Raw genomic sequence first — 16,897 nt, 5'->3', positions numbered from 1 at the left:
GGGGTGCTGACCCTCTGAATGGTCGGCTAGCTACATGTTGTAGGAGGGGTACTGACCCTCCGAACGGTTGGCTAACTACATGTTGTAGGAGGGGTACTGACCCTCCAAATGATCGGCTAACTACATGTTGTAGGAGGGGTGCTGACCCTCCGAATGATCGGCTAACTACATGTTGTAGGAGGGGTGCTGACCCTCCGAACGGTTGGCTAACTACATATTGTAGGAGGGTGCTGACACTATGAAGTGTGGAAACTTGTACTGAAAAAATGAACTCAAACTTGATGGGTTTTGCTGATGCCATGATGTAAATGTGACTAAAACAGTTCTTTAATATGATTCTGTGGATACCAAGTTCTGTTAAACTGTCATCATTGATGACAACAGCATTTCCCAGTGGAAGTTAGATGCCAGTGTTTGCACTTTATATTTAAGTGATGTCAGATTGTGTTGTTGAATCATTTTGTCGAGAACTGTGCTGCTACAAATAACAATCTGTTCACATGCCCTGCGACCCTGAAGACAGCAGGCTCAGTAACTCAGGCAGTTAAAACAAGTGACATTTTTGTTTTTGATGCCTCAAGTTCCAGAAAATTAAGTAGTAGTAGCTGGAGAAATGGCTGGGAGGTTAAGAGCACCGACTGCTCTTCCAGAGGACCCAGATTCAATGCCCAACACCCACATGGCAGCTCATAAGTGATTGTAAATACAGTTCCTGGGTGATCTGACACCTTCACACCATTGCACATAAAGTTAAATCAATCAAAAAATTCTTTTAAAAAAATTAAATAGTAGTGTCTGGTGACTGTAATGTAAGATGCCAAACAATCTGAAAAGACAGACTTTGCTTTAAATAATCTGATTTACTGTATATGTATTTAAAGGGAGATGTAGGGTATAGCTTTTATGAAAAAAAGAACCTATTTTGAATGTTGCAGTGATTTCAGTAGGAAACTGCTTTTGCATTAACTATTTGTTAAAATGGGAACTTGTTTATTAAGTGTATATTTAACTGTTTTAGTCTTATATATTAGAACTATTTATGTGATATAAAAATGACTTATGTATCTCTTTAAGGCTAACTACAGGTGTTTGTCCCTTTGAATTGAGATTCTTGTCTGTAAGAACAGACTACGGAGAAAGGGGATACAACCTAATTCATTATAGAAACCTAAAAATACTCTACCATGTCTACTTATTTTGATGCCTAGTTAATGCTTTCCGTATGCACTTTCTGTGTTTGTTTCAGCTTTACTGTTTCTGATGCATTCCCATTGGTCTTAGCTCTAGATTGGAGTCTCTCAACTGTGACTGTGTGCATTTGATGTGCAATTTATCATCCAATAAATGTTATTTTGTGATGATGGCAAGGTTGTAAACTTAAAATGTATATGTCAATGACTTCAGGTTGTAGTAAAGGTATGTTCAAAAAAGCTAATTGGATAATAGTTTAGAAAATGTGAATGGATTACTTTACCCCACTTGATAAAGGAAGTAATGTATCTTATTCCCTGGAATTCAGTATGAAGTTCTAGCATTATTCCAAGACAGCACTCCAGTCTTAGCTGCAAGGTACACAACAGTACAGAACCAAGTACCTCTAGCTCCACCAGGCAGTGGTTCTAACAGACCAGCCCAGCTGGGAACTAATATGGTAAATTCTCTCTTCTGGTTTCCCAGGCCTTGGAGTGACTGTAGGCTGACCAAGCAGCTACCAGTGGTACAGGTTGGAGCTAATGTCTACCAGGTGCCATTGGCCTTGCCAGCGAGCAGGAAGCCGGCACCTGAGGCCACTTCTGGTGTCTGCTTCTATCAGTGCTTGCTCACTGCTCTGATTGTTGGAGCTGGCTATCTAGCGGTGGAGTTTGATGAGGCATCATCTGTCGAGACAGGGTTTCTCTGTATAGCTTTGGACCCTGTCCTAGAATCCACTCTGTAGACCACACTGGCCTCACAAACTCAGAGATCCACCTACCTCTGCCTTCCGAGTGCTGGGATTAAAGGCATGTGCCACCACTGCCCAGGTAAATGATCTCCTTTCTAAGTTGCCATGGTCACGGTGTCTCGTCACAGCAACTAAATGACAGTGACTAAGACAGAACCCCCCCCCAAAAAAAATAACAAGCGTTTTTTTCTCCAGATACTCAAGAGGCAGAGGCAGGAGGATTGCTTGAGCCCAAGAGTTTGGGGTCAGCTTAGTCAACACAGAGAGACCCCATCTCAAAACATCAAACTATACTAACAAAAGACCTAATAAACTAAAGAAACAATAAACGATGACTCAGACCTAATCCTAATTGTCTGGCTGGCTATGAGATGTGGTCTAGAGTATCTGAATTTTGAACACCGTGGTTTTCTTCTCCCTAGAATCACAACAACAATAGAAAAATAACCTCTGAGTTCGCTGGAGTAAATGAGTTCAGTCCCTATGACTGGAAAAAAAAAATGTATGCCAGATACTTACCAACATCTGTTGCTTATGAAGTAACTAATACCATCTTTATTTCAGTGGGAACGTATTTATCCCAAAGCCTAAACAGCAGAACGATCTCAACAGATATTTAAATTTCCCTTAGGAACTGCAAGCCATGCATGGTTGGCACAGAGAACTGTGAGGAACTGGTATAAACTGTGTTCCAAGGATCTTAAACAACTTTTTGGTTTTTCGAGACAGGATTTTTCTGTAGTTTTGGAGCCTGTCCTGGAACTCGCTCTGTAGACCAGGCTGGCCTTGAACTCATAGAGATCTGCCTGTCTTTGCCTCCTGAGTGTGCCACCACTGCCTGGCTGATCCTAAACTTCTTAATTCATAGGAATGTCAGGCTGTTTTACTAGAAATTAGGAAACTGAAAATTTGGTCCCTTGGATTTTGGCAAGTGACAGCTGTTTTCATTACAGATGTGTACTGCTGGGCATGAGTGTTCACCAATAATCCCTTCATCCCACTGGTTAAGACAGGAGGATTGCAAGTTTGAGGCTATCCTGGTTACACAGGATTACCGCGCCAGCATGGTCTGGAACCACGAGTCTCGGCGGAGGGTGTCCAGGTTGAATGAATCCACAGAGCACGAGGTTGAGGTGGAACAGCTTCAGCTCGTTATTGTTCTGCTGGGACTAGCTTTTATACCACGGCACCAAAAGAGGAGTGGGCTGCGAAGGGACTGTCACCTGACCCCAGTAGGGGGTCAAGGACTGATCACGTGCACTCAACCTTCACCTGACCCCAGTAGGGATCAAGGAATGAATGATCACATGCATCACCTGCACTCAAACTTCCTTATCCAACTCCAGGAGCAGAGGGAAGTTATTATGTTTTCTTTGCAGATAAGCACCTCAAATGGGTGGGCAGGGAAATGTAACTCGGGGCAGCAATTCCCACACAGGAGTTTGTATCAACCCCCACTGAAAAACAATTGTACAAGAATGTATTACAGACTGGGCAGTGGGAGGGCAGGCCTCTGATCCCAGTACTAGGGAGACAGGTAGGTGGGTCACTGAGTTCAAGGCCAGCCTGGTCTACGGAGTTCCAGAACAGTCAGGGCTATGGAGAAACCCTGTCTCAACCAAAACAAACAAACAGACTGTATTACAAAAGAATGGGAGAAACTGTTGGCAAGTCATACATCTCATAAGGACATCATTCCAGAATATTTAAAGAATTATTACAACTCAGCAACAAAAATGACAATCCATTTTAACTGGCCACAGAGACAGTTATGGTGGCTCATACCTGTAATCCTAAGACTCAAGACTGAGGCAAGAGGATTGCTGCAAATTCAAGGTAAGTCTAGCTAGCTTATCCTGCAGAGCAAGACTCTGTTTCAGAAACAACAAAACTCAAAAGGTTTGGAAAACAGAGGCAGCATTATCTCAAATTCATGGCCAACCTGATCTACATATTGAGTTCTAGGCCAGCTAGGCCTATACAGCAAGACACTGTCTCAAAACATCAGGGAGGAGGGGAGTTTTGAATGGCCATTTCTTCAAAGCAAATAAACATAATAAACAAATACATAATTAGGGAAAAGGAAAGTCAAGATCATGACACACACTCCACACTGACTAGGATAACAATCAAGACACATTCCAGGAACACTGCACATGGTGACACATGCCTATAATCTTGACACTTGGGAGGTGGAGACAGAAGGATCAAGAGTTCAAGATCATCCTTAGGATTGTGAGTTGTATGCCAGCCATGAGACCCTGTCTCAAAACAAACTAACAAAAGGCAGTAATAAATTATGTTAGAGTGGAGAAACTGGAACCCTTATACACTGCTGGTTGAAATGTAAAATGTGCATTGTAAACCATTTGATTGTTTCCTAGAAAAGTTAAACAGAATTACCACATGACCTAGCAAATCAATCTTTAGGCATGTGCACTAGAGGAACGAAACATAAAAACTTAAATATCAATGTTCATGGCAGCATTACTCTGCTCACATCAGCCAAAGTGCAGTTCTACAACGTCCATCAGCCAGTGGCTGAGCTCAATGCCCCTTCATGTAATGCAAGGCTCCCAGGAAATAAAAGGAATAAAGTGCTGGCATGTGATACAGTGTGTGTGGACCCTACGATAGGATCCAGAGGCGCAGGTGTGAGGGCACCGGGGAGTGACTGCTAACGTTTAAGAGTACTTTGTGATACTGGCAGTGCCCTATCATGAGCTCACGATGACACTGGCACAGCGTTGAATACTACTGTTGCCACTGCACTGTGTGCTATAAACGCACAAGTTTTCTGGTATGTGCAATGCTTCAGTGACGCAATAAGAAGGAAGCATTTCGATTTCAGGAAGAGTCAGGGAGATATTTACAGTCTATTCTGTGAGGAGTCACTGCCAGTGTTATTGAGAGGGACAGTTGTATTGTGAGATTGGTTTGTACCTTGTCTGCTGTGGATGGGAAAATGCTCTTTAGATGTACAGACCTCCACTGTCTGCCAATGCTTCTTTTCTCCATGGGTCTCCCTGGGGGTAACTCAGAGATCAAACACTGAAAGCCTAACCTGACACCAATATGTTAGGCAGGACCAACGGCATGCCTAGAGCAAGCGATGCATGTGAGGGGAGAAATGCTGTTTTCTTATTCTGGGGTCCTGCAAAAGGAAGCTGGCTGCAAGGAAAGTCGGTCAAGACTTGTTGCTGAGGCTCTGGTGAAGCATGCACAGGCAAAGGAGACGAGGGGGCCACATCTGAGCACAGACTTACTCCCATTAGTTGTCTGAAGTGAGCCCTATGCAAAGGGAAACTGGGCTAGAGGCAGGGAGGCAAGGTGGTGTCATGGAAAAGAATGATGTTGGCTGTGAGTTTGTCATACAAATTCAAGGTCTACAGTCGAATAGGTACCCAAAGACTGATGTATAATCTGAAGAGAGGAAATATACAGCGCTATAAAATATCCCAAGACGCAAAACTCTAGGAAGTGTCCCTATGCCAACCCTTGTAAATAACTCTATGTTCCTTCTCACCACTTTGGGTGACCAAGTTGACCCAAGATATACAGACATGGTATGTAGGCCAAATGATGGTCCTCCACATACATTCATATCCTAATCCCTGAACCAGCGAATGTCACCTTAAATGGCAAAAGGAACTTTTGGTGGATGTTATTAAGGATCTTGAGATGGGGAGATAATCCTCCTAGGCCAAATATAAGCATCTTTCTAAGAGAGATCCAGGAGGGCCAGAGTTAGACAAGGTTAGGCAAGATGGAGAGTCAAAAAATGTACTTTAAGGATGAAGGAGCCATGAGTCCAAGAATGTCGGAGGCTGCTAGAAGCTGAAAAAGTCAAGGAAACTGATCCACCTCTCCAAAGGAAAGAAAGCCCTGCCCAAGGTGATTCTGGCCGAGTGAAACTGATTCCAGACTTTAGCTTCCAGTCGTACAAGAGAAATTTTAGTGTTAAGCCACCAAGTTCGCGGTCATTTGTTACAGCACCTATAGAACAGACACAGACACGACTGAGACTCAGAAGTTACCCAGAGACAACAGTGAAGCTGGCCTTGAGGGAAGGGTATGTGTGCTTGGTGGGGAGAACTATAGAGGCTCCAGCCAGTACTTGTATGCGGGCTGGGGAAGAAGTAAGGACAAGCTGAATACTGAAGATAAAGGCAGTGACTTGGTATTGATGCCTTCAGAAGAACGGTCACCTCCTACTGTCTGTACAAATTATGCATCCTGTCTGCCTGACCGAGGAAGAGGATGCCTTGCCTAGGGTGATACTGACTGGGTTCTACTTTCTACTTTGAGGAAACAAGAGTTTGGCACAGGATGGTGTCCCCAACCCAGTTTTGAAACACTAATACTATATAAATATAGTGTTCTGTCATTTAAAAAGTGCTGTGCAGGTACTTATCATAAATTAACCCATTTCAGTAATTTTCTTGGAGTCACTGAGTTGTGTAGCCATCACCATAATCCAATTGTAAACATCGAAAATGCCAGTCACAGTCTTAAAGCTAATGTCTTACTTGAGAAAGAACAGGCAGGATTCCCCTGTCTACCAGAACAGTATTTACTTCTCCCTGGAGCTTTTCCTTGTATCTTGGACTGAAGTAAATCAAGTTTGCTATAAGAAAAATCCCTCAAATACAACTTTTTAATAAAAGTGCTATCTACCACTTGGTGGCGCACGCCTTTAATCACATCACTTGGGAGCAGAGGCAGGCGGATCTCTGAGTTTGACGTCAGCCTGGCCGACAGAGTAAGTTTCAGGACAGCCAGGGCAGAGAAACCCTGCTTCAAAAATAAATAAAAATTAATGAAAAACCACCACCAACAACAAAAAGGTTAATTGCAGAAAGACTATTAGAGGTCTCCCCGGTGAGCGTTTTCTTGAAATTCTAGTGAATAGCTCAAGAGTGCACATGAGAACTATATAAGACAAAGCAACAAGAATAAGTTAATTAAGGATCAATTAAATTAATTAAAATCACTTGTGGCTCAGCCTAACTATTCTCAGTAACTAGTCCCCACTCTGCCAAGAATGCAGTTCTTCCCCAACACCCAGATCATCCAGCTTTGCAGACAGGCTCCATCACTCCCCAAGGGCCACTTGTTCTGTGATTTACCTGCAAGTAAGGGAAAGGAGAGATAGGTCGCCCTTCCCTGGGCCTCTAAAGCACCCAGCACCTGTCTAGTCCCCATGGTGAAGCCTGTGGTGCTGGTGGAGATTTGAGCTTTGGCGAAAGCTTTTCCCACACTGGCTGCACTGGTATGGTTTCTCCCCAGTGTGGATTCTCTGGTGCAGTTTCAGAGTTGACTGCCTCCCAAAGCGGTTTCCACACTCCCCACAGACGTAGGGTCTCTCTCCTGTGTGTACTCTCTTGTGTCGCTTCAGCTCTGAATTCCACGTGAAGCTCTTCCCACAGTCATCGCATTTGTAAGGTTTCTTTGCTGCGCGGGCTGCCTGGTGGCTAAGACACTGCAGAAGACTGTTCAGGCTTCTTCTGCCTCGTTTGCTTTTCTTTAACTCTCTCAGTGGGTAGCCTCTGAGAGGGCTGCTGATATAGTCCAGTTCTCTGCAATGCCTCTGGTAGTGAGCACATGCCTTCTGAGCATTTGGGGTTCTGGCCTGCCTCTGTGACAACCGGGGCTCACTCGTGCTCACCCGTCTTGGCTCAGGGCCGTGCAGACTACCCACTTTGGATCTCGCGGGTGACACTGCATGTGTCTCTGCTCCTTTTGCCCCTTCCTGTTGTGGGTTTTCCTTGTCTCTTCTCATCTTGGAGGCCTCTACAATCAGAAATAATGTGCTTCATTTTCTGTGCTTAGAAGAAAGAGCTTCAGCAAAAGAAGTATGAAGTCTGTTGGGAGGGTTGTCAGGGTAGGCTGCCTTCTGCTGGTTATACAAGCCATCAGACTCCTCTGAACCATAAAAAGGTTACTCACCCCTGACATTGGTGAGTCAGAATCTGAAGGTTAGGCCTGAAAATCTGCACTGTTAACTAGTTCCTGAGAGTGCCCCTAATCTATAGTAAAGTTAGGAACCAAATTCTCCTCTGTCCTTCCTATTTTGGGGGAAAGGTATAGGAAAACAGAAATAGCAAGGAAAAATACAAACAAAAACCAAAAGACATTGGAATGAAATATCAACAACAAAGAAGACAGTGACATGTTCATTTACTTATTGACCGGGTCTATTGTATTGTCTAGGTTGGCTTCAAACTTTAGGGCCTAAGTGATCCTCCAAGTTTCTGGGACCACAGACATGTACTGCTGTACCCGGTTAAAGGGTAAAATTCCAGTACTTAAAAATTACTTGAATAAATGTCCCTCCCTTACGGGGACAAAGATTGACAACTTCCTTCACTTCAAAAGAATAATAAAGCCAGTGACTACTGTTTTTCTCATTACAATGTTGACAGCCTAGGTGTACAGAGACTGAACTATATAGTAGGTATGTAACCTAATTAGAGACGCTGTCCACCTTCTGGGGGAACTGAGGATCAAGATGGATGTGAATTAGAATGGACCAGGGAAACTGGAGAGTCAGCAACGGCACTTTCCTGCAGGACCTCGAAATGGAAAATGTGTTTTCATGCTACATAGATGATTCAACATGGTACTGCCAGGCAGATGTGATTGTTGAGTGTTTGAAACAGAGCTAAGGTGGTTGAGGTAGTGTGGTGATCGCACAAATAAAACTTGCCTGGAGATCAGAGGGTGGAGCCAGGCACTAGTTAACCTGGAGGCAAAACTGGTGGTGCACGCCTTTAATCCCAGCATTTGGGAGGAGGAAACAGGAAGTGATGTGGCTGGGCTGAGAGAGGAATGTGAGGCAGGCAGAGATGGGAGCGCGCGCCCCCTTTCAGGCTAAGGATTTGGCGAGGTAAATGGCTATGGTTTGCTCCTTTGTCTCTGGTCTTTCAGCATTAACCCTTCTATCTGACTCCGGGTTTTTATTATTAATACCAATTAGAACTTGCACTGCTGAACTGAATTTTGAATTTTAATTCATTTAAAATTTAATAAGGAGCTCAAATAGTTATTGCCAAGTGATTTTCATCAAGGTTTTGTTTTGCTCATTTTTTGAGGCAGGGTCTCATATCGTCCAGGCTGGTCTCAAATTCATTATGTAACTGTGGATGATATTAAGCTCCTGATCTTCTGCCTCTATCTCTCAAGTGCTGTGATTACAGGCATGCATCACCATGCCTGGCTTCATTAAGGTTCTTAAAAACAATTCAATAGGAAAAGAGTCATTTTTCAGTAATCCAGTGATTCAAGGGTGTTAGCATGTGTGAATATGGTACAGGTGTGTGTGTGTGTTCGAGTGTGTGTGAGTATGGTGCAGGTGTCTGTGTGTGTGAGGGTGTGAGTATGGTGCAGGTGTCTGTGTGTGTGAGAGAGAGTGAGTATGGTGCAGGTGTGTGCGTGTGTGTTAGGGTGTGTGAGTGTGGTGCAGGTGTCTCTGTGTGTGTTAGGGTGTGAGTATGGTGCAGGTGTGTGTGTGTGTGTTAGGGTGTGTGAGTGTGGTGCAGATGTGTACGTGTGTGTTAGGGTGTGAGTGTGGTGCAGGTGTCTCTGTGTGTGTTAGGGTGTGAGTATGGTGCAGGTGTGTGTGGTTGTGTTAGGGTGTGTGAGTGTGGTGCAGGTGTCTGTGTGTTAGGGTGTGTGAGTATGGTGCAGGTGTGTGCGTGTGTGTTAGGGTGTGTGAGTGTGGTGCAGATGTGTACGTGTGTGTTAGGGTGTGTGAGTATGGTGCAGGTGTGTGCGTGTGTGTTAGGGTGTGTGAGTGTGGTGCAGGTGTGTGCGTGTGTGTTAGGGTGTATGAGTGTGGTGCAGGTGTGTGAGTGTGTGTTAGGGTGTGTGAGTGTGGTGCAGGTATCTCTGTGTGTGTTAGGGTGTGAGTATGGTGCAGGTGTGTGCGTGTGTGTTAGGGTGTGTGAGTATGGTGCAGGTGCCTGTGTGTGTGTGTTAGAGTGTGTGAGTGTGGTGCAGGTGTGTGTGTGTGTGTGTTAGGGTGTGTGAGTATGGTGCAGGTGCCTGTGTGTGTGTGAGTATGGTGCAGGTGTGTGCGTGTGTGTTAGGGTGTGTGAGTATGGTGCAGGTGTGTGCATGTGTGTTAGGGTGTGTGTATGTAAAGCATAAGTAAAGAAACCAGAAGATGTCAAGCATCTTATTCTATCACTCTCTGCCTTATTCTCTTGAGACAGGGTCTCTCACAGACTCTGGGGCTAAATTCTCCTGTCTCCTCCCACCCCCAAAGCACTGGCATTACAGGAGCAGACAACCAGGCCTGATTTTTTTTTTGTGGGGGGTGGTTCTGTGGATTGGAACTCAGCAAACACTCTTATCCACTAAGTCAACGCCCGAGCTGACCTTGGACTTAATTTTTAAAAGTGTTAGCAATAAATTTGTTATTTATTGCCCAGCCTAAAGGACTTTGTTATAGTAACCTTAATAACACATACAAAACATCACATACAAAAAACTAACTCAAAATGAACCAAAGATATAAACACATAAGAGCTAAAGTTAACTCTTTAAAGAGAACATACCTGCAAATCTTAATCATGGTATTTTACCATGACACCAAAAGCCCAAGCAAAGAAAAAGATTAGATACTATCAACATGAAGAACATTTGGGCTGGTGAGATGGCTCGGTGGTAAAGGCAGCTGGGGCCAAGCCTGAAGACCCGAGCATGACCCCTGGGACCCATACAGTGGAAGGAGAGATGTGAGTCTCCAGAGTTTCTTCTGGATAATTCACGGAATGAGAAGGAAAACATTCATGAATTATCATCTGCGAGGTCTAGGATCCAGAACAGTTATTTTAACACTTAAAGCTCAACAATAAAAAGACAAGTAGCCCAAATGAAAAATGGGTCAAGCATAGGACTACAATTTTCCCATAAAGTGGGAGTGAGGACAAAGGCCTGTCTTCACAGGATTCAGGAGGTGGATACTGCAGAATCAGGAGTTCAGTTCAGCTTCAGTTAAGTAGTGGCTTTGAAGCCAGCCTAGGCTACACAATACCTGATAACCAACAAAAGACAAGATATGCAATTTCCTTTTAAAAACGTCTTATTATGTTTATTGTGTGTGTGTGTTATGGGGTGGCTGCTTATATGACAAAGCATGTGTGGTGGCCAGAGGACAGCTTGCAGAAGTATCTCTCCCTCTATCATGTAAGCCCCAGGGATTGAACTCAGGTTGTCAAGCCTGGTAGCAAGTGCCTTTACCTACCAAGCCATGTGTTGGCCAAGATATATAGTTTAATAAACATATGAAATAATGCTAAACATCATAACTCATTAAGGAAATGACAATCGAAATCTCAGGGGATATTACATCATCATAATAAAAGCAACTGGGAATAAGTGCTAGCCAGGATGTGGACAAGCACCCTCACACTTTGTTGATAGGAGCCTCTAATGGTGCAGCCACTTTGCAGACTAATCCAGTAGTTCTCCAAAAACAAACAAGCAAAAAAAAAAAAAACACCGAAAAAAACCAAAAAAAACACAAAAAACCAAACAGGCTGGGCACGGCCATGCAGGCCTTTAATCCCAGCATTTGGGAAGCAGAGGCAGATGGATATTTGTGAGTTCAAGGCTAGCCTGGTCTACATACTGAGTCCCAGACCAGGCTGGGCTGCATAGTGAGATCCTGTCTCTAAAATTTTAAAAGATGTGCACTGGCCAGGAAAATGACTTGGTAACTAAAGGCACTTGTTTCTCAAGCCCAGAGACCAGAGTTTGATCTCCACAACCCAAATAAGGTAGAAGGTAAGAAATGACTCCACAGAGTTGTCCTTTGACCTTCACGTGTGCACTGTGGACATACATCTCTCTCTCTCTCTCTCTCTCTCTCTCTCTCTCACACACACACACACACACACACACACACACACACACACACACACACATAAATAAACTTTTAAAAGGTGGTCACGTGCAGAAACATGAGATGCTATGATGGAAACAGAGCTGATGAGCATGTTTACCTGTCTCAGTCAGTTTGGGAACTGGTTCCTGGTAGAAGGGATATTTCTCACAATGACGGGGACTCAGCTGGGCATGAGACCCTTCCCAGGAAGGCTCCTCCAGGGAGTTCTCTTGAATATCTCTGCTATGAGTTTGGAGCTGAAAGTCTGGAAGTTCTTGTTCTCCAGGCTGAGCTGCTGTTCTTTCCAGGAGCACCTTCTGCCCTTGCAGACAAACAGCCACCTAGAAAAGGGCTATCCATTAATTCTCCATTCCTTGATGGACTGGGAGCAGCATGCCGCTCACTGCTATAGCGTGATCCCTTTACAACCTGGAGTTCAAATTTTACGGATACCACCAAGACCTTCAAAGGAGATATATGAAAGGAAAAGGGGCTTCTTCACACAGCCCGGAGCCAAGCTCTTCAGAAGAGAGTTGGTGAAAATGTCAGACTTAGTGATGCCAGTGCCCCTCACCACCACCGTTCCTGCCCCATATCCCAACCCTCTCGACTTCTGCTAGAGACAGACCCCTGGGAACAGAAAACAATGCCATAAGGGGCCACTGGAAAACATTCCAATCTGGTAGGTTTTTCTGCTAAAGAGGTCCAAGGTACTCGGATCTAAGAAGACGAACTCGCCTGTTCCCTCACAGTGCTATTTTCCAAAGCATGTCAGACTTGCTTCCTTCAGAGGCTCCAGCTTTGGGGGGCTGGCTTTGGGGATGGGGATGGGGTGGGGCAGCAACACCAGGGAACTGAGCTGAGACTTGCCCATTCATAGGCAATATAGTAGACCTTTCACTGGAACAAAGTCCACGGAAATTCACCCCAAATTAGTTCCCTATTGAACAGACTAGACCTGTCAGCTAAGAGTTCTGATTGTAGCAAAACTTCAGGACTAATTGGGTCAGGAAAGATCTGACAGTAAAGATTTCAGAACCTTGAAACTCCACTCCTAAGGTCGTGAAGCCTATGAAGGAATATCTTACCTCCTCACTGGGTGCCAGTGGCTGGGTATACTGAAACCCTGTCACAACGTTTTTTAGGGGGTGCAGGAGTTCCTGGAGGCTGGATGCGACTTTTGAAGCCATCCATTCGTCTGGAACCTCTACTAGCTGGGATCATGAGACAAAACACTACCCCAAAAGACAGAGAAATCCTGGGACACACAGAAAAAGGACCCAGAAAAAGGACCCTCCTTACCCATTGCTTTGGTTTTTTGGATGCTCTGTGTAAATCTTCCACCAGAGTCACAATCTCCTTGCCGCTCATTGGATATCGATGCCTGACCTGCGCCTGGATCTCTGGAGGAAGGATGACCAGAAACTGCTCCATCACTAGGAGCTCCAAAATCTGCTCCTTAGTGTGTAGGTCAGGCTGCAGCCACTGTCTGCAGAGCTGTCGAAGGCGGGAGAGCGCTTCCTGGGGTCCAGACACCTCCTGATAAGAAAAGTGTCTGAAGCTCTGGCGGGAAAGCTCAGGATCAGGGCCGAATTTTTGCTGAGGGGGCCCACGTTTCTCCTCCAGCTTCATTATGATGTGTCTCTCTTGCTTGTCAGTGTCCTCAGTGTAGGTACTCAAAGTTATCTCCATTTTAGCTGCCATTTTGGGGGCCCAGGAAACAACGTCACTCTAATCGTAACTGATCAAGTCTTCTAGGTCATTGCTCTGGAGAAATCTCTCTGAAGGCTAGAAAAACGGTAGAAACGAAGCTTCTCTGGGAGTGTTAGAAGTGGAAGGACCGCAGAGACATAGATAGCTTTCTCATTTGCAAGCCCTTATCCCAGACTCTGAAGACAAGATAGTTCCTGACAGTGGGAGGAGTTGGTCTTTTCGTCAGTTTTTAAGGAGAGAAGTCAAAATAATCCAAAAGGGCACTGGAGGGAATATTTAATTTTGTTATCTGGTGACATGCAAGGCACGATCTAACGGGCTGGTAGAGGAATCCCCAAGAAAGTTCAAGCTGTCATGCGCGTAGCTTGCACCAACTCTCCAGCCTCCTGCAGACTCCGACCTCCAGTACCTCTGAGAGCAAAAGCGCAGAGCTAGGCGAGGCCACAGCACGCCAGGGATAGCGAGTGCAGCTCCGCAGCTCGGCCAGGCGATGCTGCAGCAAGGGGGCGCGCAGATCCACCGCGGTGCTGGGTGTCAGCTCCAGTAGTCACCTGCGACGAGCTGAGCCAGCTCAGAACCCAGCACCCGCCAACGAGCGACCCACCCCTCCGGAGCCTAGAGACCAGGACCCCAAGAGCACGGGCTGGGGGCGGGGCCGGAGCCGAGCCACGGAGACACCCACTGGCTGAGAGAGCAACCTTGGGAAGGTCCGCCTTTCCCCTACATGATTTGGTCCCTGGAACATTTTCAATTGCTTATTGGCTACGTGATCTATCCAGTCGCAGTGCTTCCCGGGAGTCGTAGTCCAGGGGCTAGTCCTGGAGCATGCGCAATGTCCTGACTCGTACCCAGACTGTTGACACATCACTCGGTTGGTTGGGGGAAAGATTGGGGAGCAGGAAGTCCGGAGCTCCAGTGAGTCCTCCGCCCGCTCGGTTGCGGTGTGGAGGGCTTCAGGTCAGGCCTCACATTGGCTGGAAAGTTCTACCTCTTCGGATCCGTCCGTGGGTTGCTGGGAAGCTGGACCTAGACGGTAGACCCGCCTTGCAATCCTCATCCGGAGCAGGACGTACCTTGGCTTTCTCTGACCTCACCTCTCGGATTTTTCCTACTCTCCTTGGTCTAACTCTTACATTGACTCAGCCAGCATGTGTCAACATGAACTAGAAAACTTTTCAATATTTTTTTTTTCTTGCGGATGGGAGTTAGCTCAGTGGGAATAGTGCTTGCCACAGAAATTTTTTCACAGCCATGTGAAAAAATCGGATGTGATAGTGAGTTGTTACAATCCCTGTGCTGGGGAGGTAGAGGGAGGGCAGGAGGGTCCCTGGAACTCCCTGGCCACTTAGCCTAGTCTAGGTGGTAATTTCCAGAACAATGAAAGACCGTGCCTCAAAATAACAAGATGGACAAACAAAACAAAAAGAAATAATTAAAAAAAAAAAGCCCAAGCAAAAATGCAAGAGGCCTGGAGAGGCATCTCAGTGGTTAAGCGTTTACTGTTTTATTCTAGGGGATTTGAGTTGTATTCGCAGCTCAGAACCATTTGTGTCCAGGAGCTGCAACAACACCCCTAGCCTCCAGCTGAACCTACACTCCCGCACTCACGTGTACATACCCTCATACAAGCACACACACACGAATAATTCAAAATAATTAACAAATCTTTGAAAAGTTTAAAAAGCAGACAGGCATAGTGGTCCACGCCTTTAATCTCAACACTCAGGAGGAAGAGTCAGGTTGATCTCTGTGAGTTCAAGGCCAGCCTGGTCTCCCTGTAAGTTCTGGAACACCCAGAGCTACACAGTGAGACTCTGTCTTGGAAAAACATAACAAAAACAACCAAAAATGTTTAAAAAGCAAGTAACAAAAAAAAAAACCTAATCAAGATGTCCACTACTGAATTATTTAAAAATAATTCTTAACTTTCTGCCCCGGCACTAGGAGTGGCAGGAGGGGACAGCAGGGTCACAAGGATGAGGGTGACATAAGGTGAGCAGCTCCTGAGAAATGCCCTCCACAGCTGACCTTTGGCCTACAAAAGCGTGCACAAATGCACAGGAACACAGAAAATTTTAAGTAAAAACATAAAAGTAACCGATATAGAGTAAGCAATTACACTGCTATTTACAATGCTGTATAGCCACTCTACCTAGTTATTAGACATTCTCATCACCCTTAAACAAAACCTTGTACCTGGACCTGGCTCCTATTCTGTCTGAATGTACTGTCCTCACATAATATTCCATTGTATGGAGAGACAACAGTTCCAAGTTTCTATGCTTTTATATCTTTTTCCAGGAAGCAATTTGATTGGATATATTTCTAGACAGCCTTAGACTTATTTACTTGATTGTACTGGCTTGTGTGGGTTGCTAAGTAAATCCTGAGTTCAGATGTTGAAGAATGAGAATAAACCCTGACCTTGCAGAAAATTCAACTCCAAATGGACCAAAGACCTTAACAGAAGAACTGAAACTGAAAACACTAGAGGAAAGGGAACGTGTGCAGTGATGGAGGCACAGGGCGATGCGCTCTGAGCGCTCCAATTGCCCAGGAAATACATGATCGACAAATGGGACCTCGTGAAATGAAAAAGCAAGGCAGCTGCCACTCAAACAGCCATCACGTCCAGTTGTCAACATGACAGCCACATCTGTCCTGACAACAAACCTCACAGATGCTCAGAAACCCCCAATCCGGTCTTGGGTAGTCCGTGGAAACTTCTGCTGAGTTCGGATGCCCAGAGAAGACTTCACCACCACAGACAGCTGCAGCTCTATCCTGGGAGAGACTCTGCTAAGTCAGGGCTGATCCAGGGACCCTGTGGCTCGGAAAGGTGCCCCTTCCAAGCAGGGAGGGATATGATGATCCTGGGTGGGGTCATCTAAAGGTCGACTTAAGTAGGCTGCCCTCTCTGAAAATGGTGATGTAGTGCAATGTTTTTGCTCTTTTGGCTTTTTAGGGGGCCCATGATCCACCTCCCAAATAAATCACACAAGGGGGCTTATTCTTTGTTATGAATGCCAAGCTTTACTTTGGCTTTTTCCTTGTCAGATTTTTTAAAAATTATTCTGACTACCTGCTGCCTCTGGGCTTTTTCCTTTGTTTACTTTCACTCTTACTCTGTGACGGGTGGCTGGGTGGCTGGGTGGCTGGGTGGCTGGGTGGCTGGGTGGCTGGCTGGGTGGGTAGCTGGCTCCCCATGTCTTTCTCTCCTTGGTCCTCTTTTTTTCCCTTCTATTTATACTCTCTGCCTGCCAGCCATGCCTATCCTTGCTCCTGCCTTGCCATCGGCCATTCAGCTCTTTATTAAACCATCAGGTGTTTTAGGCAAAGAATCACAGCTT

The 16,897-nt window shown here is 45.4% G+C and overlaps 1 protein-coding gene across 1 annotated transcript; it reads right to left on the bottom strand.

Moving 5' to 3' along the window:
* Positions 1-6,622: 6,622 nt before the first annotated feature.
* Znf174 (zinc finger protein 174) lies at positions 6,623-14,193 on the bottom strand. The gene is made up of 3 exons (XM_048433028.3): positions 13,137-14,193; positions 11,953-12,175; positions 6,623-7,735 (listed from the first exon to the last, which is right to left on the bottom strand). Exons 1-3 carry the CDS (start codon positions 13,536-13,538, stop codon positions 7,137-7,139), a joined length of 1,224 nt encoding a protein of 407 aa, XP_048288985.2. The 5' UTR covers positions 13,539-14,193; the 3' UTR covers positions 6,623-7,136.
* Between the last annotated feature and the right edge of the window lie 2,704 nt (positions 14,194-16,897).

The sequence above is a fragment of the Myodes glareolus genome, chromosome 9 (assembly GCF_982192425.1).
Source record: "Myodes glareolus chromosome 9, mMyoGla1.1, whole genome shotgun sequence".
NCBI classification, from domain to species: domain Eukaryota; kingdom Metazoa; phylum Chordata; class Mammalia; order Rodentia; family Cricetidae; genus Myodes; species Myodes glareolus.
The sequence above is the reverse complement of the archived record's forward strand: the minus strand, read 5'-3'. Positions and strand labels throughout refer to the sequence as shown.